This window comes from Nymphaea colorata, chromosome 8 (assembly GCF_008831285.2).
Source record: "Nymphaea colorata isolate Beijing-Zhang1983 chromosome 8, ASM883128v2, whole genome shotgun sequence".
Taxonomy (NCBI): domain Eukaryota; kingdom Viridiplantae; phylum Streptophyta; class Magnoliopsida; order Nymphaeales; family Nymphaeaceae; genus Nymphaea; species Nymphaea colorata.
The window spans coordinates 5,340,512-5,364,229 of record NC_045145.1 but is presented as its reverse complement, the minus strand read 5'-3'; the positions used below and the strand labels follow the sequence as shown (position 1 = coordinate 5,364,229).

Genomic DNA, 23,718 nt, shown 5'->3' with positions numbered 1-23,718 from the left:
TAAGGGCAAATCATTCTGTGTAACCTGTCAAAAGTTTAGTTTTGTATCTAAGATTGTGAACAATTTTAAGGAACTTATAAAATGAGTTGTTAAGTGATTAGTTGTTTGGTTCTTACCTTTCTAGGGCTAAAACCGAAACTGCTAAGGGACAAGTTGGGATCCGCCAATTGGGTTGTTACATTTTGGGTCTAGCTAATTTATGGATCTGACTTGGGCCTCAAACCTCATTGGAACATATAAATGATGGTTATTTTCAACAGTACTGAATAAAAAGACTGTTGATGCCTTATTACTTTATCTTCAAAATGAGATTGACTGCACACCGGTTCCTGCCTTTCTTTGTCTACATGGATAGATTGGAGACAACCAGGCAGGCCCACCTTATGTTCTTCAGTTCATAATATTAGTGCCAGGATTTTATATGCTCATTGCCAGCTTGGGGTGTTACAGCAAAAGCATCTTTAAAGGAGAATTCTGAATATGATATCAAAGTGAAACTCTAAGTTTAGGTGGACCAGCTAAGCAGCTTCCATATGGGAAAACGAGAGACAAACACATTATGCATATGCGTGGGGAACTATTGATTTTCTTGTGCTTAAATATGCCAGGACCCGCATTTTTAATTCAGGATTTCTCCAGCGACCTTCCTCTCCAAATCCAATTTCAATTCACATGATGATTTGGTGGGGACTTGTCTACTAATTAGAGCAACATGTGACTGCAATTATTCAGTTTACACAAGTTGGTCATCAACTTTTTGGATTCTATTGGGTCCTCATCCAGAATCTCTAGAAAGAAAGCAATTATGCATGTCACCCTGAGTTTGATAAAATAACCAGGAACATATAGAGCTTTTCACTGATTTGACATGTTCTTAGTTGATGTGGTTACTGTCTCCAATCAAGCAAGGACTCAAGGTGCTCTAGAACTGTGGCCTTTCTTTGATCTGAAATGGTTATGGAAACACCAACTCAGATGACTGGCCTTACCAAATCCATGTCATGGCAAATGCCTTTCACATTTCTACAGTGGTACTCCCAAATTAAGATCTCTGGCAGTATAGGAAATGAAGCCACGAATAGCTAGATTTTGGGAGTACATACAGATCTTGATATCAGTGGCATGGAAACTTGAGCAGAGGGGAAGCCAAACACTGTTTTAAGCGCATATGGCCCGCACCAGGCAACAGATATTAATTTATCAAGCATATTCTTACCAGATAAATAAAATCAAAAGATGGAAGTTTAGGACAAAGAAAGAAATATATATCTGGTGGCGTCTTCTTGTGATTTGAAGAAGTCAATACAGTGCATATAACTGTGTTCTTTCTGCTGCTCTGCTATTTAGGTGGTACTCAGATTTATGGTTGGTCTATGTGAAGAAGGCTATCTAGCATGTCCAACTTATGTCATTCTAGAGTTTATAGTTCACCATTCACACACTTCATGTTGGTGCCTCGTATTACTGCTCAAGCTAAGAATTACAGCTCCAGTAGATAGTACAAGTTCAGTTTTCCCCAAGTAAAATGACAGATTCCCTCTGCTCCATTGGTTGCTGTTTACAATTATTATCGTTTACTACAAGTGAAGTTCATGAATGATTTCCTCTGATTCAATGGGTACAACTACTGAAAGAAAGAATGTGTGTGTGTGTGTGTGAGAGAGCAACTTGGGGTACTCTTCAGACGCCTGCTACTTATCACAGTTGGTGCCATTTAAACTGCTACTGTGTAAGCCCTCATCACTACTTACACCACAGTAGTTATTGTAGGAACTACTGAGATCTCAAAGCTGCTGACTCCCTCTCTCTCTCTCTCTCTCGCTCGTCTTGCTTCATCCCGAAAATCGACTGCTGCCTGGAAGGAGAGAAACTGAAGTTGGTGACTGTTACTTGCACAAGGCAGAGAAGGACAGATAATTAATGTGACTGACTAGATTGTTCCCCCTTCACTGTGGAAGATCATTCTACAGAGACAAGTTACCCGCTATCCTAAGGTACGTATGACTCGAGAACTTGGATAACTTTTTTGGGTAGTTGAGTTTAATACTTTGTTCTTTCTAGAGCTTCAGCTTTGAAATCACAATACTTACAAATTTATTAAAAAAATCAACATGTGGCTCAAGACTGGAAAAAGTGAAATTAGGAGGTCCTCTTTGTTTTTTTTCACTATAATGCCAATTATAGCCTCAGTTTTCTGATTTTTCTAATATAGGGCTTAATGCCTTCATGACAACTGTTAAATAAGGAGATACCTTTACTATTGAGTTTTAATCCTAAGCACAAATAACAACTATAGTGGAATAAACAGCAATAATGTCCTTATTTTTTTGTAAAATAAAGACACACCTCTTTATAACCATTACCATAGTTAAAATAGCATTTACAATAAATGGAATAGGCCTTTTAGCATTTATGATGTTAATGAAGGCAAATACAATGCCCTTTAAGTGTGGAATAGCTTTCTAATGTAAAAGGGTCACACCAATGAGTTTTGAAACGTAAGTACTATCTTACACCAACACATTTGATGGTCGAGCCGGACCCAATAACTAAGCAGACCGGGGTAGGCCGCCGACAAGGGCTTCTGGCCAGCCTGAGCCTGGCTTTGTTGAGTCTTGGGCCGGCTTAGCCCAGCCCAATGAGCGCTTTAGGTGCAATAAAGGGTTCATGGCCTTTCTAGGTGAAGGCAACTAAAATTGGGTGTTTCTACTGCAAAAAAAAATTCAAAGGTCATGCATACGTAGAGAGAGAGAGAGAGAGAGAGTAAATCTCTCATTTTTTGCTTGCCTCCACGGTCCACAGCTGCATTGCATGAATGAAGAGACATTGTACCATCAACTTGATTAGTATTATATTTTACCACGTACGACTCAAGAACATAATGCCTAAGGGAGTCAAACTAATGAAATGAAGTTAGAGAGAGATAGAGAGAGAAAACTGATAAAATGAGAATGCAAAATTTAAAGACAAAAAGTTTCCTAAATACAAGAACAAACCGCAAAAACAAAATAGAAGAATGTGTGTGAGAGAGAAAGAGAAAAAGATCTGGACCAATTATAAGGGTTGTTGAGATCTAACAAGTTACATGCCATTGCACAAACCTAGACCCTTTTGCAGGATATAAGATTAACCTTGCCAAAAGAAACCCAATATTGTTTCCAACCATTGGCACTGTGCAGGAAGCCACATGAAGAAGATGAAACCAGAACAAGTGGCAGGGAAGTACATCCAAAGGGCCCCATCAGTAATGACTGACTTATAGATAAGCTCTAGTCATTCAGTGGTATATATATATATATATATATATATATATATATATATATATATATATATATATATATATATATATATATATATATATATATGTATCAGGCTTGAATCATAAATTTAGGGGGACATATGCACCCCCTCCACATGGCATGCAAGGGGCAGGTTCAGCCTAGCTGAGAGGTTTAGAGAGGGTCCTACAATGGTCCCACTCAATTGGGCTTCTCATTTCCATATCCAGGGACGGGATTCATTCAGTAGCCCTTCTTTTGGTGTCATGGCTTGCTCCCTCATCTAGGGACCAAACAAGGGGTGAGGCTGCAGAGAGCAACGCCAAATGTGGGGATGGCCCTTACAAAACCCTAGGGTTTTAGGTCATGTCCCTTTTAGCCAGACCTTATGAACAACCCTGCATACCCTTTTATCATGTAATGGGGAGTTTGATAGGGAACCTTATCTCAGCTACTAGGCAAAAATCCCTACATGTACAACCACCGTCTTGTACCCTCGCCGCCTTGAGGGGTTCGGAACACCAGCTCGATCGGGGTAGTGGCTGGTAGGTGGTCGACCACTGGTATAGCAGCATGGGCGCTAAAACCCCTTATGCCGACATAGTGGCAGCGATGTACCAATTGACATGCAGTATGGGCTTCATGCCAGCACCAATGTAGCCTTGGACCCTGGGGGCTTTAGCTCTCACTCGGGCCGCGAGATATTCATCTCACTCACCATTACTTCCCTTGCATCTTTATACTTGCTTTGTAAAGGTTGGAATGAAAATGTTCCCAGTAATATTGATGCATCATTTCAAGTGCTTTCATCTCAAGTTTGATCTGGGTGTTACATATCATTTGGAATAAACATAGGTCGCTTTTGTGTCACAACCAAGCCTTGAAGATAAAAAGCATGATTAAACCTCCACCTTCATTTTTTTTTCTTTTGGATATTTCTTCGGATATATAAAGTTATGTTTGAACATGGATCTGAAAATTATAAGATCCATATTCATTTAAGAGCTTTATTTCATTTAGAACTTGATTTTTATATGTTCGGCTAGTTATCATTATTAGGTGGATGATTGTTTTAGGTAATTATCTTGTTTTTTTTTTTTACTTTCATTTTTTTTGTTGTTCTGCTTGTCTTTTATTATTATTTTTTCATTTCATTGTTTAATGATATCTTCTAAGTCATACCCACTTTTGAATTAGTTATTTTCAGGTGTTCGTGCGCCTTGATTTGGCATGTTGCAGTGTTATACAAAATGTTATACGATCAGTTGGTTCACGGATAAAAATTTATTAAATATATATATATCCTTATTTTTATTTTTTTTTGAAATTTAAAGATAATGTGAATTATTTAAATTGATTTTAAGAAACCAAATATATACACTTGTATAGACCTTGTGATACTTGTTTTTGCTTAGTCGTGTGACTGTGATTTCAATATTTCCTAAACTTAAAAAAACTATGGCTTTATTTTTTTTTTTCTGGGTGAAAGAGGTTAACCCGCAGCTTAGAAAAGCTGTCCGAAAACAACTCTATCTTTTCTGCTTTTGCGGTTTTGGGCTACAATATTGGTGAGGTAGTTAAAGGTGGCTGATAATGCATTAGGATGTCGGGCACTTACAAAAATAAATTATCGTAACCGGGACAGGTCAGGCCAGGCTCGGACTCGGGTTTGAGGTATCAGGCCTAGGCCCGAGCTCAGTTTTGGACATCGAGCTGACCCGGACCTGGCTCTTTATCGGGCCAGGTCAGCCCAGTCCGATGCTCGGGCCTGGCTTGATAGTATGCTGCACCCTTCAACTTTGATACGGCATTTCTACGGCGCAAAAACATATCTTTTCACCTAACAAACTATGTTATGCTATTCACCATTATTTGCACATAATCAGTCGATTACACTAGAAACCTTAACTGGTCTGCACGTGACGACTGAGTTTGCAGCTAGCAGCATGGCTGAAGTCATTTCATGGTGAACGAAGAGCACCGTGCAGTCACGTGACTAGCCACTTTTCATCACGTGACACAACCTTTCCAGCAATCTTAAAAGCCGGATCTCCATGAACGGCCCTCTAAAATGTCCCCCTCCTTTTTCAAATGAATGAGAATAGAAACGACGAAGTGGATGAATTGTGGCATAATTAAATAGATATCATAATCCAATCACGTACAGACAAAAATGATAAAAACTTTCGTGCCAAATATAAAATGTGACTCATCCGCGACCCTAATTATGGATAAATATCGACCATAATAGGTAGCGGAGCTAAAAAAAATATTTAAATTTTGGTTGAAGGACACTAATAAATAATGACTCCATTTTAAACTCTTCAATGTATCTCAAATGCATAGTAAAATATTGAGGGAAGGTTCCACAACTAATCATGGTTATTTGATTAGCAAATTAGATTAATTTTTTAATTCACATTGGATCCGCTCAGGTTTTGTCTAGTGGCCGAGCTAGAAATTTGAGTCAGGACCCAAAAAATGTGAAAAATTTTAAATCGCTCTTGCTTGGACTACATTAACCTGAGCTTTGAGATTAGCTCCTACTCAACTGGATAAGAGCATTTAGACTTGAAGACATGAAGGAAGTACGAAATTAATGTCCAAAACATAGTTACAAATAAAGTATTGGAGTTTTAAACAGTGGAGTTTTTTCTTGGGTATAATACGAAAAAATACGAGAAAAAAAATAAGAAAAGAAATGTTATTTAACAAATAAAAAAACTAAAAAAGGGGAGAATAAAATAAGTGAGAACACAAACATCAAAAGTTAAATATCTTTGCAACAAATAAAAAATGAAAAAAACAGTTTGACATTAAAAAATGAAAAAAATAAAAAAGTAAAAAACATGTTAAAAAGGCGTTTTTTTCATTTTTATGTTTTTTTTCAAAAAATGTGTTTTTTTTAGTTTTAAACAACATTTCATTTTCTCAAGTTTTTTTTCACATTTCTTTTGAAAATAACGCTGTTTTTGTGACTATAAACTCCAAAATGCCTTTCATGAGATAAACTGGTAAGTGTATGCTAAAATCTGATTTGGCCAATCCCGAAAAAATATCTCCAAAGAAAAAAGGACCAAAAATAATTAAAGAAGATGTCCCAATAGGTCTAATATCATATACATGTGGTTGGAATGATAGCATGAGGACCTACACATTAACATGCAAAGGGACAGTTCTGTGTCAGCTAATTGAAATTCTGAGATGAGAGAGGGAACAGAGTCTCTTTCAAGGACTCCAAACCCTAGGCATGGAATCCATTCATGGCATGTTCCCTCATCTAGGGACCAACAAGGATGAGAATGGCAGTGACCAAGCCAAAGTGTGGGGATGCACCTAAGATTTTTATGCCATATCCCTTTTCCCCTGACCTTACATATACAATCTAGGGCTAGGGCTAGGGGTAGGGCCCCCCTTGATAATTCATTCATGGAGTGATGCACCTATGTGGGGTTCATTCAGGGTCCTTGTCTAACAACTGGTCTAGATTTGGATCCAACATCATGATTATTGAGTCCAACAATCAGTCTAGGACTAGTAATTTTTTCTTATAGTTGAGCTCTAGATTGGATCTTGTCAAGTTTCAGATCTTGGGTATCTTAATGCCATAACAATCTCACATTGGAACTCATACATTACAGGTTTCAGACACAGTTATCACGTTAACCTAGCTACCAACCTTGGTAAAGCTAGAAATTTCTGGCTAAGAGGCACTAATTCTTCAAATTGTGACTTTGAAAGGTTGGGCTGCACATGAGCCGAGTTGAGCTCGAGCTCGAATTCAATAGAACAAGCTCGAGCTTGACTCGATGATACAACGTCGAGTTCGAACCCGACTCGTTTATGTTGCACATGTCTAGTTTCATTTAATTAAATAATTCAACTTTCATTATGTAGTCAAGCCGAGTCGAGTTTAAACACACCAAATTCTTAAAACTCGAACTCGATTCGCTTAACATTTCAAGTATACATTTGAACTACTCGAGCTCAAGTTGTTTATAAACAAATCGAGTTTTGACGAGCGCGTTTGAATCGAGCTCATGCTGGTAAAGGGCAAATTAATATGTAGTGTTATGATAGGAATAGGCAATTCTATATAGGCTTGTGTGGGCAATTTCCCACACAAGCCCACTCTGGTGTTCCATGGTCGGCTGCAGCAGAAGCAGAAGTGAGTGCAGCCACTGATTGCAAATTTGAAGTCAAAAAGTAATTTGGCCTAATTTTTGAGGAAACTGTCTCCATTAGTGAAGGTTTCTTTCATCATGATTTTTATAGTTTGATTGTTAGTTCCAAATGCTTTTCTTTTCTTGCGCTTCATGCCGTGGTAGGACCGGCGAGTTTGCCAAAATGGCGACATTTTTCGCAGCTGAATGAACTTGCGCCACATTAATTCTATATGATTCACCAACTTCACATGCCTTTTTGGCAACTTGCTCCAAGTTTAGATCACTGTAATCCCTAGAGAAGATTTCTTCAAGGCTGATATGATGATGGCACATTTCACCTTCGCAATATTGCGAAATTGACTATATGGTTGCTTATATCCTTGATTCTTAAAACTTTTAGGGTCAAGAAGGTGGCAATATTAATATTTTCAACAAACTTAGTGCTGTCACTCATACATGTCACATAGATAATCAACATGCTTCGGAGACTTAAGGGTAGGGCTGCACAACGAGCCGAGCCAACTTGGGCTCAACTCGAACTTGCTCAAAAAACTCAGTTCGTGCTTGACTCGTTTATAAATGAGCTGATTTCGAGCTTATACTCAAAACGATAAACAAGTCGAGTTCGAATTTTAGAAACTGACCCGTCTATACTCGACTCGACTTGCAAACCGATTATATAATAATGCCAAAACTGGTTTTCACAAAGTTACACAAGTTAAACGAGTTAACGTCTAAACGAGTTAAATGGGTTAAACGAGTCGAGTTCGAGCTTGATTTTGTGTAGTCGAGTCGAGCTCGAGCTTGCTATAGGGAGCTCGACTAGAGTTTGAGCCGAGCTCGAGTTTTTTGAGCCAAGTCGATCTTGAGCTGGCCAAGCTCTGGTTCGATTCAGCTCGTGTGCAACCCTATGCTTGCTTTCATCATGTTGTACTCAGGACCACTTTCATCAAGCTAGCTTTTCATTTTGTTTCCACATGTTAGGTGGCATGATCTTTCAAGGGGTGCCACTTGGTTGGATCCGGATCAGGTAAGTACATAAGAAAATAGATCTGGTACCGCAAGAGAATAACAAATCTGAAGAATATTCATGAATCCTTTGTCATTAAGTGGGAATATAGTAAGTCGACGATTGTTTTTTTCCGGTTGTACTAATGATAATTAAATATCATTGTAAGAATCGGCTCAATTTGAATTAGTGGCAAATTAATTCTGTTTGATGGTGATTTAGCGTTTGATAGCCTTGGATTTGAGACACCGAGATGATTTAAGATAATCAAGATTCTCATGTCTATGAATTTAAGGTCATATATAATGTTTTGACTGTACATTGAGGATCTCAAATTCACTTTTTCACATAATGGTAAAATCTGGTTTTTGCTGACCATTGTGGGTCTCATGTAAAAATTAAGTCAGTGATTTGAGATCCGAAACTATTAAACATAAAAGGGTGTTTTGTATTGGTTCTAGCTATTTTTGAAAAAAATAACTATTTAAAAATATTTTTCAATTAATTATTCGAAACGAATCCGATTTGATTCAGTGATCGATTTTAACTAAGTTCTGGAATACTTTAAAATTATTTTTTATTTCAATTTATTTTGTTTAATTTTTTAAAAATGCATTTTTAATATTTTGGACCAAGAATCGAATTCGCTTTAGGAGCCTATTTTTACGTTGGGTAATTTAGACGAACTTACCTTCTGGTTGAAAGAAGGTTGAAATGTGAGAAAAGTTGTCCAACGTTTGGATGGACGTGATGATATGATTGTGGTTGAATATGTGTGCCAAAAACTTAGTCAATATGGAGTTAGATGAACATGACTTCCATGTCACTTCGTCCAAAGTGGAGAGAATCGCCCATGTGACTTTGTCGTATGACCTAATTACATTGGTTTTTCTTTCTTTTTTTTTTTTTGTTTTTTTTTTTCCGTTAATTTTCTACGCACTTGCCCCAAGATTCAGCTCTCGTGTATCTTTTTTCCCGCTATAATAGAAATAGACTTGGGCATCTGGCCGGGTAACCAACCGGTACCTGATGGCTGATACTCAGCTCGATTGGACCGAAACCAAAAAACTAACCCGACATGAGCTTGATTTGGCTTGATAACTTTTAAAAATTAATTTTATTTTATTAATAACATATATTTTATTATTAAAAATAGATTTTATATTCAAAAAACATTTTAGATTTAAATGAATATTTATTTAATGTAACTGGAGTGAGTCGGGCCAAGCATAGGGCCCGGGCTCGCATTTCAGACATCAAGCTGGCCCAAACCGGGCTTTTATCGGGGTTGCCTGAAGTCTAAGTAGGAGGAAAGAAATGGTTGAGCACCGTTCCTCTCTTAATTCTCTTTTTCTGTTAAGAAAATAAAAATTAATTGGTAAATATTATTGTAAAAAGTTTTATAGAGATGGCAAGAGATTAGATGCTGGTTGTTTAATTCATTTCATTTTAAAAAAATTAAGTTTTTTTTCTTTATTGTGAAATTCCATGAAGATAGATATAGACTCAATTACTTAAATATCATCAAACTATTTGAATCATGAACAAAACCAGACTTTTTATGTCATCTTCTTTTAAAGAATGATTTGATAGAAAATATATTAATTCATTTTTTTTAAATTTAAATGTACTTATTTGATCATAAAAAGAAAACAACACTGGTAGTAAAAAGTAAAAACTCAAAACTTTCTTTTTAAGAAAGCAAGTTGTATTGAAACACACTTTAAAAATAAATTAAAAGATAGTGGCTGAATATTATTGTAAAAAAATTATACACATGGCAAAAAAATTAGATATTGGCTGTTCATTTTTTTACTCAATTTAAAAAATCAAGAATTTCGTTTATTGTAAAATTCAACGAAAATAGAGATAGACTCAGGTCAAACCATTTAATTTGTAATCAAAAGAAGACTTTTTAAGTAGTGTTATGATGAATAGTCGATGGAAAATAATCTTTTTTTTTTTAAATTTAAATGCATTTTTAATCATAAAAGATTAGTAGGTTTTATAAAATCAAGGTTAAGCTCAAATTTTTTTATGAAAACAACTTAGGATCAAAACATGATTGTTAGCGTGTTCATGTCTTGTTTAAAATGTTAATTTTTTAGCAAGAATTTAAGTAGTCCGGCTTTTCAAAATAAGAATAACAAATTACTCCATTAAATTCAATTTTTTGTTTAAATATAACTAATTTGATATAAAATATTCTCTATCCTTTCCTGATAAATTCTTTCAGCGTCCCAATGGGGGAGCAATGTTGTGGCTGGAGTGGTTAATTGCCCACACTAGACCACTAAATTTACATTATTTATATATAGAAGCTTTATTAATTTTAAATCAAGTTGGACCTATTATTCTATAATTTAAATAACTTTTTTGTAATTAATTAAAAAAATTATCGATCTGTATCGACTCCAATTACTTAAAAAAAAAATGTCACATCTTTTGTACTAGATTCTAAAAGGATTTGCATTTTTTGGACTATTTTCAAGGAAACAACCAGCATGGCTTGCATCCCCAGGGGGATTGAGTTTAGAGATAATTACAAAGTTACCTCTTAATTTTACACTGTCATTTAAGAGTAGTAATTACTGTTTCAAACACTTAACCCAAAAAATTGGTTAGATTTATTAGACACTTTAAAAAATGTTTTTTTGTATCTATTATATGCTTTTACCACACTAAAAATGTGTTGCTGATGCCAAACACCATTTGAGTATGTTAGATTTGAAATTTATGAATCTAATGCAGTAAAGAAATACGGCTAAATCCATGGTTATTAAATTTAGGATCGTTAGACATAATATCCATATTTGAAATCTTTATTTTATTTTTTTTGTTTTTTTATATTGAGAAAATGTCGGATTTAAAATGGGAGGCGTGAGGGTCCGATTTTAAATCCACGATTCTCAAATCCTGAAAATTTTAGACCAGGGGCAATTAGGCGCCTCTTTTTTCTAATTTAAAAGCATTTTTCAAAAAAAAAAAAAAAGGTGGAGTTGAGCCACTATTTGAGAAATGCAAAAGAAGATCAGTAGCGTTATGTAATTCGCTCATTCCTGAGGCAGGATTTTTGTAATTTTTCATGCTTTCCTTCTTCTAATAAAATAATAAGAACCGCATGTTGACTTGGAGTAATTTTAGTAATTGTCAGACACTTATTTAATTCGGGTCAATTTCTCTGTTCATTAAGGACAGTTGAGTAGATGACTCATTGAAAAATGTGAAACAATGAGAAGAGAGAACTGAGCTGCAATTTTACCATGTTTGACAAAAGGAAAGAATTAAAAAAAAAAGTTGAATTTTAGCGTCATTACATTAGCATTAGCGACTGTGCATAGTATGACAACAGTGTATCATGGCTTTATAAGTCGCAAATTATAGTACTTTTTTACAATAACTTTTTGAATTTTTATAATGCTCCTAACAGCCCACTCTTTTAGAATTTAATGAATAGAGGAAATAATAAAAGTTGTCATATTTTTAAAAAATTAAAATTTAATTATTTAAGATTTTACTATTTAACATTTCTAAAAATTTTACTTTGCAATTTTAGGTGTATGTATTGAACCCCCAATAAAAAAAAATAGCTATATCCTGAATTTGATACTCTTTTATTTTGGGATGAATAAGAATAAGTTTATGAACTAGTTGCCTTAGGGTCACCTTTTTTTTTATCATGTTAAACAACAAAGAAAGAGATGATATTTGTCCTGCATTTGGAGGGAGGTTTTATGAAGGCCTCTGAAAGACATAATATTGCATTCATATGTCTTTGTTGATGTCGAGAATTATAATTTCTCTGAGGAAGGTTGGCATACAGGTTCATGCGAGTAACTGGTATTGATTCAAATTGTGTGGGTCACACCTACTTTGTATCAATGAGGTGAGACTAATATATTAGTTGACATGCATTGGGAATACCATGCTAAGCATCAACACAAGATTGCACTCTCAAAGGCCATGGAGTTATGATGATAGTTTTTTTTTTTTAATTTTAAAAATATCACTTTTTCCTATTTTTGTCTTGTATTGTTCAAGCCCGCCGTATTATACCCCAAAAAAATCTCACCATTTAAAATTTCGAGATGTTATTTGTGACTTAAGAGACCAATTTTTCTCTCCTTATTTTTGAATATGTAGAATACAAGACATCTAGGTTCTATTGTGTTTACTGTTGTCCTTAGAGAGACTTTCTCACCTTGGGGATAACATTTTCTCACATTCAAACACACCTAGCTGTCATGATATACTTGATAGTCAATGATACTCATATTCAAGAATTTATATCATGATTGCGCTGACTTAGAAAAAAAAAATCTTAAAATTTAATAGTTCATCAGACTAAGAATCTTTAAGAACTACGCTTTAGATATTTATTTTGCTGTTTTAGATGGTCAAAATGTCTCCTCTAAGATAAGGGAGAGTTTGATGTTAAATTCATGGACTATCAAATTTGCGGTTACAAGATCATATCAAAATTGGATGTAATCAAACACCCTTAACATTCATATGGTTTCTAAATTTTACTCGCTTTTGAATTACATTCATACTCAAAGGGTTGAATTTAGGTGAAACTTGAACCTGGATCAATTCAGACTCAGGTCATTGTGTGTGTATATATATATATAATTTTAGTGACAGTTATAGTTTTTTAGCCACGGTATTCGGCTGACTTCCATTCGCCGTTCTAACCTTGTGTAAATTTCTGTTACCATGGTGTGATCGGCCATAGTTCTAATAGAAAATAGAAACAAGCAGGCTTCTGCTGTTAAAATTAATCCTGGAAGCTGATGTCATGAGCGGGCGGAGATTGGAGATTGAAGAGGCCTTCAACGTAAGCTTCGCTTCACGAGGATACAGGGTTGGACTAGCTCTGTGTAATCTTATGATAAAGATGAAAAGAAAAAAAGGGCATTCAATTTGCAACCTTTCCAGCACACAAAACCATCTGTTTCTGACAGTCATCACATGCCCAATCAGCCATTTGCTGACCCCACCTTCTTTATCGCCCACATGGAATGTGGGAAGAGACCCCGGAAGGATCTGACCCACAATTTTTTTTTTTCATTTTCTCTTCTTTTTCCAAATTTCCATCGTCTCCCAGCTCCCACCTTATTTGCCAATTGAGCATCCGTCCCACCTCTTCCCGTGGACTCCTATACGTTCATTTACTTGTGATGAACACAACCATCTTCTCCTTTTTCTGTTACTTCCTTGCACAGGATCAGTTGTCTCTGTAGAAACCCAGTGTTGGTCATTCTTATGGTTTCTTAAGGAACTCATGTTTTTCTCACTCGTTTCTTATTGTGTTCTGTATTTTCTTTTGTTTTATGTGGTTGCCATTGCTCACAGATTTTGTTGTTTGGCTGAGGAATTGATTTAGGAAGGTTTCTTTTGGATTTCTTGGGTGTGGGTGAATCTCAAGAAGTGTCAATCCGTTTGTTATCAAGGTCAAAAATCAGCATTTCGAATGGAGGTCCTTAGGATAAAGGAAGGATTGATCCCCATTCTGATACAAGGAGATGAGAAAGATTCGTTGTTGTTAGATGGGTTAGGGAATGGCAGCTATCTGCAGGCTGCTTGGTGAAATTGCAGCGAGGAGAAACGAGAAGACCTTTTTTGTTTTTATTTTTTATATTTGAGTAATTTGGGTGTTGTAAACTTCTATGTTCAAGGTTGGTGCAAGTTCGAGAAGAAGAAGAGAATGGGCGAAATCTTGATGGCTGTTAGCGGAAATAAAGTATAGTAATTTGTCTGCAAGTAAAATTGGGTAGTAGGAAAGCATAATTGTCTGGCTTCATCTGATTGAGAGAAGGGGACAGACACCTGCAGGGTCTCAGTATTTCCATGGAGACTATGTGGTCAAAAGGATAGCTCTTGCTTTGAGAGTCTAAAAACTGTTGAAGCCAAAAAGATTCTGCCTTGGGAACCAAAGTACTTCTCCCTTTCCAACACTTCTTGGCTTTTGTGTTTGTTATGAAAGGTTTCTCAGAACGATGACCCGACTCTCTTTCCCAGAGTGCTGGAAGTTTGACTGAAAATTTCCATTTCTGTTTGTTACATTGAAAATATAGTCTGGGTGCGGACGTGGTCGGGAAGAGTGGGAGGACGTCCTTAGTTAGAGAAGAAAGGAAGTTGTGGGGAAAATGTCTGCTAAACTGTTGCACGCTTTGACCGATGATAATCCCGATTTGCAGAAGCAGATTGGATGCATGACAGGGATCTTTCAATTGTTTGATAGGCATCATTTCGTCTCAACCAGGCGCCTGTATGCCCAACAACATAAGAGGCTTCCTTCAGGTTAGCTCGCTACTCAGTCATTTCCTTCCTTTCTCTGTCAGCCATATTTTCCTTTTTCTCATCTCCCCTTCAACTGGATGTTAGAGACGTGCTCATTCCAGCATCCATGCTCTTCCTTTTTCCGTTTTCTGCTATTCACCATCTTGGGTTTCTAATGCGCAACTTTAGGCATCAACAGATTGTTTTTCTTGAGTAAAAATATCTGCATCTATTTACTCGTGCTTTGTGGTCTGTCAACTTTTCTTTTTTTTTTTCTTTTATTGCTCATGGTTCAGTTGTTGATACAGTGGTTCAGCTGTTAACTATGATTTTTATTACCAATAGCAAAAGTTTGTTTTTTACAGTCACATGACATGCTAAAATTGTAGAATAACAAGTTCTGTATCCTTTTCTGAAAGCGAACAATTGGAACTTACGACTGAAGAATCTGCTCGTGTCTTATGTCAGAGAGATTTTCTATTTCGATGACATTTAATGGTTCAAATAGTTCAGCACCAGGAAAGAAAAGATGTGTGAAAATGGAAGCTTGATACAGTCTCAGTTTGGATCATGGCTTTCTACAAGCCCTGGAATTTTATCCAATGTAAAAACAGTTTCACTGTTACTTGTTACTTCCTTTTACTGAGTTCTACCTGTAAGCCTTCCTGTTGTTTCAAAATTTCTAATGTTATCAGTGAAAGAATCCACAAATAATTAATCTCCCGATATCACTCTCTTGTACTAATCGTTTTTGGTGAGACTGATGCTTAACATTTGTATTGTGTAGATCATCCTCATTTCCGGCAAAGTAATTGCAAAGTTGAAGCTGAGGCGATTGCAGGTTCTCCTAGAGTATCTGTGGTGAGAATGACAACCTGCATTATGATCACATCTCTTTCTGGAAGTTACAAAGTTGAGATTAATCATGTATTTCCTTTTTCCCATCACAGGAAAAGAATCTAATCCACAACCAACATGCAAATATTGATTTGTCAGTGGTCTCTGGATCGTCTTCCTCTTGTTCATCATCTTTCTCTTCAGTAGAATTTAGCAGAACAGCTCCCAGTGAGCCTTCTTCCTTGGATCGACCACTGAGAAATGCACAAAAAAGTTGCACTTCATCTGTAGATAACAAGCATACTATCTCTTCAGCTTCTAGTCAACAAGCTCATTCATATACAGGAAGACAATCCCTTGATTTTCGAGATATAGTAAAAGATTCAATGTACAGAGACACTCAAAGGCTGTCTGTTAAAACAAGAACCAAAGAGGCAGACGTAAATCACTTGACAAAGCCAAGAGATTCTCCAAGGCCTCTACAAGTTCCAAAACTGCTGGATGAATCTCCAGTGAAACATATTAGTGGAAAGCCAAAAGTTCCAGCGGATCTGAATGAGTCACTCAGGGTTCTTGCAAGACTTAAAGAAGGACCCTGGTACCTTTCAGAATCTAGAGACTCACCAAGGGCTTCCCATGAAGTGAAGGATGCTTCTTGGTATTCAGTGACAAAAGAAGGTCGTAGGTTCTCCTATGATGGAAAAGAAATTCCTCGTGCTTCTTGTGATTCAAGAGATAACTACAAATCCATGGCAAAACTCAAAGAACTTCCAAGACTGTCACTGGATGAGAGAGATTGTTCATCTAGGAGTTCCAATTTTGACATCATATCCAGCTCTACTTTGAAGGACTTACAAAATCATAGTAACCAAAAGATTGGTGACAATAGACAACGACCAGGTATAGTTGCTAAGCTTATGGGTCTAGAGCCAATTTCTAACTCAAGCTCGTCAGGAAAACCAATACATGAACTGGAAACCAGACTAGATCGAGTGTTGTGCTCACCAAGAAATTCTCTTATAGACCCAGTGTCACCACAAGCAAGAAAAACTGATTTGGTAAAGAAACAAGCTTCTAATTCACGGGTTCCCATTGAAGCAGCTCCATGGCGGCATCTTGAGGGTGGTCTTGGATCTCCAAGAAAGGCTGCCAAAGCTCATCTTCCAGCAAAAACTCAAGCACCTGATTTTGTCTTTACTGAGATTGAAAGACGATTGAAAGAGCTGAAGTTTCAACATTCTGAGAAAGATCTTAGAGCGTTATTGGATGCAGTGCAGGCAAAAGTGTTACTAGATACCAAGAAAGATCAAGTTAGGACTCAACAATTACAAGCTCCAGAAACATACTCCAATCAGGTCTCCTCTGTGGAGCCTGTGAACAGGCGAATGCCACAGCACGATAACCCAATCTCTCTCCCAACAAGGGGAAGCTGCTCTCCAAAGTCTTATGAATCTCCAATAGTTATCATGAGGCCTGTAAAACCTAGTGACAAGTCCAACATCAACCCCTCATCTTTCATAAATTCCAATGGCTTCACTTATCCTCAGGGCAATAAATTAACAAGAGACTTAAAGACTCCACGAGAAATTGATGGCAATAGAGGTTCTAGTCGAGTTCAGGGTCTACCATCCAAAATTAGCACAAGGGAAACTGCAAATCAAAGTCAAGGTTCTGCAAATAGAAAAGTCAATAGCAGAACTGAAGGAAATCTGCGAAGGCCTCAAAAGCCTCAGCCACGATTTACTCAACTACCGACTAGACCTCAAGAGGTGACCAGAGACACAAGATCCACCAAGAATTCAGGATCTTTGAGCCCTCGGCTACAACAGGGGAAACAAGAAGAAAGGAAGACGAGGCAACCTAATTATTCACAGGATTCTAGCAAGCTAAGGAAGCAGTCTGGTCGTCGCCAACAGTCTGATATCAGATGCAAAGTCAATAAGCGCATATCAGATTTGGATTGTTCCATTGAGGATCATGCAAGTGATAAAAGCAGTGATACAGGGAGATACTTGAACCATCAAAGTAATGAAGCCTCTACACGTTCAGATAGCAACATCAGTTCTGCATCACATTTTGATGTGGAAGTCACAAGTGTGGATCGCTCTTCAGAGATGAATTCTGTTTTCCAAAAGTCTTCAGTCAGCAACTTAGAAGAAAAGGTATTCTTTTCCCTATCCCATGCTAACTTCATTACAAATGCATGACATGCAAACAGATTTACCATGTGCACTTGTCTCGTGAAATGTTGTACATATGGTTAACTAACTAGACTAAGTATCCTAATGATTCTGGAAGGACTCAAGGAAGCATTTTAACTTTGGCTTATCATGAGCCATGATGTATGATTACAATAAAATTTCAGTATGAAAGTGTATACCTAAATAAATACATTTACAGTCAGTTCAAACTAGCTGCCTTTGTATATGTATTTCCAGGTCACAGTTACTGTGGTAATGAGTTGGATATTTTATCATGATTCTTTTTATTGTTCAGATTCAAGGCGCATCATCGACTTTGAAAGATGAAAGTGGATTTCTGGAATTAGGAGGTCTAGGGCCTGAACAGCCTAGTCCAGTGTCTGTTCTAGATCATTCATTTTACAAGGATGATCTGCCTTCTCCTGTGAAGACAACACACCCTTTCAAAGGTTAGTAACAGTTATCCATTTTTGTCATGCGGTCTCTCTCTGTTTTCTGTTACATAGAATGCATATCATTTTCAGCATCTGAAAATTTGAGAGCATAATTGACCAACCTCAAGTGAATTGATCTAGTCATCATTATTGATATTTTCATTATTAGACTTGGACCATGAGTGTCATGTCCATCTGAAAGCTGGAATATGTTGGCCTGTAGCTATTTTAGCTGGTTAAGCAAGCATGATAAATATTTGATTGTTTTAAAAACATGTTCTGTATCACAAATTTAAATTATACTTGTATGCTATACAAAAAATTTAAAAAGAACAGATTTTGTACACATGAAATCATGTGAACAATGACAGAAAGTTCTCAAATGCATGACTTGCTACTGTACACATGAAATCATGTGAACACTGACGTAGAGAAAAATTCTCAAATGCATGTGCTACCATAGTTGCAACCTTAGCTGCAACTAATAGTCGACTGCAGTTTGTCTTTTCACATTTGACCTACTTGGTCCCTTGTTTCAAATGTCTTAAAAGGTATTCATACTCACGTACAGGCATGTCAGAGTGAAAGTAGCTTGAGGGCAACAAATTCATGTATATGTTTCATTATTTGCAGATGATGGAAACCAAAATATGGATGATGTTTCAGGCAAAGAGATCTGGAAGCCATGTACGAACAACCGTTTGTCCAACACGAGGAGATCTCTCGATTTTTCATCGATAAAAGGTAATCATAATAAGTTCACAAATGTGGAGCACCTTGTTCAGAGGCTCCAACGACTCAATTCTTCTCATGATGAAGCTGCTACAGACTACATTGCATCTCTCTGTGAGAAAACAACTCCAGAACACAGATACATTTCTGAGATATTGTTAGCATCAGGATTCCTTCTCAAGGACCTGACTTCAGATATTATAGTTACACATATCGATCCTTGCTCTTCTGGGTTCTTGATCAACCAAGACCTGTTCTTTGTTCTTGAAAAGACAAAAGCAAGCCGATTATATAAAGAAGAAGCTAGCAAACCTGGGCTGCCCATTCAACAGAAGGCCGATCATGAGAGAGTGCAACGGAGGCTTCTCTTTGACACCGTAAATGAAGTGCTTATCAGCAAGTTGCCTGTGATAGATTCAGAGCCATGGCTTGGTGTCCCAGTGCTGGCTAAGAAGGTTGCAACTGGTCAGCGACTTTTGCATGAGGTATGTGCAGAAATTGACCAAATAGCTAGCAACAATTATGGAAATTTTGATGACATGCTCAACCATTTGATGTGTCGGCTGGAGAATTGGTCTGATCAGCAGAATGATATATCCACAGTTGTGTTGGACATTGAGAGAATGATATTTAAGGATCTGGTGGATGAGATAGTCAACAGAGATGAATGGCATTTTCGGGTAGGGAAGCAAACTAGGGGCCATCAATCAAAAGCCCAGTAAGCAAGCTTGTACCATGTTCTAATTAATTTGTTATTGCCTTTCATATTTCTTTTTCCATTTCATTTTTCATACGTAGGTATGTCTGCGAATGTTTGTTTCCTCTAAGAGGGAACAAAATCAAATATATATGTATACTTTTTATTTTTCGGCTAGCTTTGTTGAAAACGTGGTAAATAAGTAAATTAACCTTTGTATTACTATTACCTATGGAAATTATATGCACAAACAGGTTATCCAAATGCATGCTGAACTTTACTGTTTCTAGTTTTAGTAAGTGGTAATATGTGGAGTAATTGAATGGAATTTTAAGACTGTACGTGGATGTTTGGCCAGCCACTATTCCAAGCAGACTGTCCGGCACGACAAGTTCATAGTCAAATTGCTTAGACACTAATAGCTGGAGGTGTTTCTTTGGGCTGAAGTTGCTTCATTACACCCTCTTTCTTATACACGAGATAGGCTTCATTCTTTCTCTAGTTCACTTACTAAAATAGATGGATAATAATTTATACATCTAGCTATTGATGTCATTGACTATTATACTAAATGATTCCCTGGTTTCACTTCCCATGTAAAGATGGTTTCCACGAGGTGTGCTCCAAGCAGTAATGTTTGCTTTCAGTTTCTCTTAGACAAGCTTCCTCGAGATTTGGTCCTTATATTCCCACTTCTCACTTTTATATCTTATTGATACTGTTCATGGTGCTTCTTGAATTTGCTTTGTACCACTTTGGCTGAGGAACGGGAAGCCGAAGCTGCCCCCTCAAAGGGTCTAGGGCTGCATCAGCTTGCATAGGGGGTTGATGCCCACAGCAAAATCTAATCAAGGAATGACCTTCTACCAGTCACTGATCCAACAAGCTATGCCAAACCCCTTGGGCCACTTTTGCCTTCAAAATTGTGGCATAGAACTCATTTTTTCCACTTTCTCCTGCCTGTATTCCTTCGCAACTTTTTTGTTTTCATGTTAGCCCTTATACCTTATGACAAGCAGAGGGTAGTAGTTTCCCATTCCAATTCGGCTCCTTGTATGATAGTCCATGTGTATGTCCATGGCTACTGTGCTTTTATCTTTTTCGTTATATAAGATGTGGTTTTTTCCTCTAAAGATGCTCAAACATGTAAAGCAACCAGTGTAAATTCCTTCTTTTTGAGCATATAACACCTGCTCCACTACCACTTGAGCTTATTTTTAGGACTCAATGTTCTTTTGAGCATCCAGCAACCTAACCTTTAAACTTTTAAGTCTAAATCGAAAATGCTTGATAATCTAACCAAGGTTGGATGGTGGCCAACCTGAGGCGCAGTTGTGCTCTCGACATCGAAAATTGTTCATAAGGGTTCTGCTCAAAATCGGAACTTATGTTTTTATGGTTTGGTCAATCAAAAGACCTAAATAGTTTGTATACAGTAGATAGGATGCAAGTTATGATCTTCATGTGATCCAGCAAATACAGTTTCTTTATCTAAAAACTGTAAAACAAGAGATTCACTAAAAGATAAATTGCCATCTGACTACATCTGACACTGGTCAAAATCCTAGTTAAACATTACAAACTTGGACCTCTGAAGGGTGCCTTGATGTCGAATTCCAACCATAATTGGGAAGCTTAACCAGTAAAATTATAGGTTCAGTTTAAATATGCATACTCCATATTTTGAGAGAAACTTCTCTTGGGTGTTACTCCCAGGTCCTGGAGTCTAAGCTGCTTTGTGTTTAGAGCATAATAAATTGTAAGTTAAATAATGTAGTCATTAACTTCCATTTCTCCCATGTTCATGGCTTGGCAGCTAGTTCATACCCTGGACAAACTTGTCTTTGCTATCGAATGTGGCTGTGCCTTGATCCAACCATAGCCACACATGTGTTATCGCAAATGATGAACATATCCAATAAATCATGGATACGATGGTGAGACGATGTATATGCACAAGCCATTTTCAAGAGCAGACAGCAGTACATTTTTGGAGTTGGGTGCACATTCGCTCTCACCGACATCTGAAGCATCTCTTTCCAAGTCTGGGCTTTACATGGATCTTTGTCGGGCCCTGCATAAAATTTCATAATTGATGAGCTGCTTTCTGAGTTAAGTTGTGTTGTGAAACATGCTAGCGGAAGGCTGGGTCCAGTTTCTCTCACAAGTCAAGTTCGAGAACCAACAGTACTTCCTGCAAATTTTCTGATAGGTAACAGTCCAATGAAAAGACCAAGTTGTCCCCCAAGAAATGTGGTCCATTATTGTAGGGCACCGTTATGAATTGAATATAATGGAAGTTCCAGCTAGGCTTCCACATGGTACACTGATGAGATTGTTGGAGAGTTTCCAGTTGCAGGAGGCAATCTTTATTGTTCATCTTTAAATTGGGCATTGACAGCCAAATGTCTTCCACATGGGTGCCAAATATTCAACATATCTTGGCCTCAGAGATCCAAGTTTCATTCCTGGGGTTCGTGTTTGCTTGTGTTTTAATCATGGTGGGTTGCCCTTCACATGAATGGTTCACAATTTTCCGGGAGAGGCAATTAATTTTAGGTACTACAAAAATTTGTTACCTAAAACAAGTGCTTGAGAAAGGTTAGTATTCTTAATTGGGAATTGAATTCCGATGCTGCACAAGGTGCAGATAACAAGTCATCATTTCAAGTTAGCGATGATGCTTTGATTATTGCGATGGTTAATCATCCATTGAAGTCTGGATCCACTTGAGACTATAATTATCAGAATCTAATAAGAAAACTCATAAGCTGGATCTGTAACCAAGAAATCGCTCACCCTTTTCTGTGTTCCTGAAATTTAGCAACGAACCTGCTTTTGTGAATGTCAATTGATGTGCTTTGTGGTGCTCGAAACTGGTTTTCCATATCTAAAAGAAAATGTGTGGCACTCATTTTCTTGCTTACCACTTTGTGCATCTCTTCTGGGAGAAACATTTCTTCGCCTGGTAAATATTTCTAGAGCATCACCAATGGTGGATAGTATTTGAATACGATCTCGTAATCCAAAGTTGATACGGTTTGGTGCCAAAAAATAAAGTTTCTTTCATATGCTAGTGAGTCGAAGAATACTCACTAGCTTTTTCTTTGGCAGAAAACTATATACTCTAGATCTGGGTTTCACATATTCACCCTCAACTTCTGAATCATCTGTGTTGGCGTGGCTCCGTATCCTGTTGACAAACATCCTTGATTGGCACGAAAAATGCACCGAGATCGATTGGTGAACCAACTGGAGCACCTCTCCTGGACAGGTCTAGAAAGATGAGTGAAATAATATCACAAGATATGGCCAAAACATCCAAAGAAAATAGGCAATAGCAGGGATAGAAATTACGGGGGGTTGGTGGGTTTGTAGGCATGTGTGATTCTCTGAACTCAACGAGGCTCTGCTCCTGGAAATAGTTTAATTCTCTCATTACTTGCAGGTTTGGGCATCTACAGTTCCTGTAGTCCCAGTAAGAAGGTCTGAATACCCGGCTCCACACGAATCAAAAATTGAGTACCCCTAATGTCCTCCAAAAATGGTGATTCACTAGCTCATTGTTACTGATCTCTAGTTGAACTTCCCCATGATAAGTGATGCTCAAACCAAGGGGTCCCCTCTGGAAGAAGGCATCTTGATGGCTGCCTCTTTAAATTTAGCATTCCAATGCCTTGATGAAAAGGAAATTCTTCACATCAAAGTCCATCATCACCTTTTTTCTTTGGGGATATTAATGGTGGGAATACTGTATCTATGAACAAATGCTGATGAAAGGTTTCTGTAATGGAAAAATGGACAGAGGAATAGCAGACAATGATTCTGATTCACTAATCAGCTTTCCATTATTTAACACATTCAATCACACCCAGGTTCAGCTTTGGCTTTAGAAAGGCAGTCAGAATTCAAATCTCATAGGCACCACTTCCTCTGCAAGCTCAGTAGATGAAGTCCCTTGAGGCGAGAGCCCTAACCAGAATGCAATTAAGCATCTTGGTACTTGAATATTGTTTCCTCGTGTTAAAACGGAGAAAAAGGGACCTGCCTTACCTGACATGGATTTCCTGCAACTTTCCAAA

At 37.3% G+C, this 23,718-nt stretch overlaps 1 protein-coding gene across 3 annotated transcripts; it reads left to right on the top strand.

The window, feature by feature from the left end:
* The first annotated feature begins 13,427 nt into the window (after positions 1-13,427).
* LOC116258696 (protein LONGIFOLIA 1-like) lies at positions 13,428-21,892 on the top strand. 3 transcript variants are annotated; one of them, XM_031636016.2, is made up of 7 exons: positions 13,484-14,390; positions 14,531-14,756; positions 15,523-15,596; positions 15,686-17,734; positions 18,069-18,222; positions 18,841-19,657; positions 20,239-20,807. In XM_031636016.2, the coding sequence occupies exons 2-7, from the start codon at positions 14,603-14,605 to the stop codon at positions 20,291-20,293; spliced, it is 3,303 nt and encodes a 1,100-aa protein (XP_031491876.1). In that variant the 5' UTR covers positions 13,484-14,390; positions 14,531-14,602; the 3' UTR covers positions 20,294-20,807. The 3 variants fall into 3 exon arrangements, with proteins under 3 accessions (XP_031491877.1, XP_031491876.1, XP_031491878.1); XM_031636017.2 differs by having other exon boundaries at positions 13,428-14,756; positions 18,874-19,657; positions 20,239-20,811; XM_031636018.2 differs by lacking the exon at positions 20,239-20,807 and adding an exon at positions 21,453-21,892 and having other exon boundaries at positions 13,486-14,756.
* Positions 21,893-23,718: the final 1,826 nt, after the last annotated feature.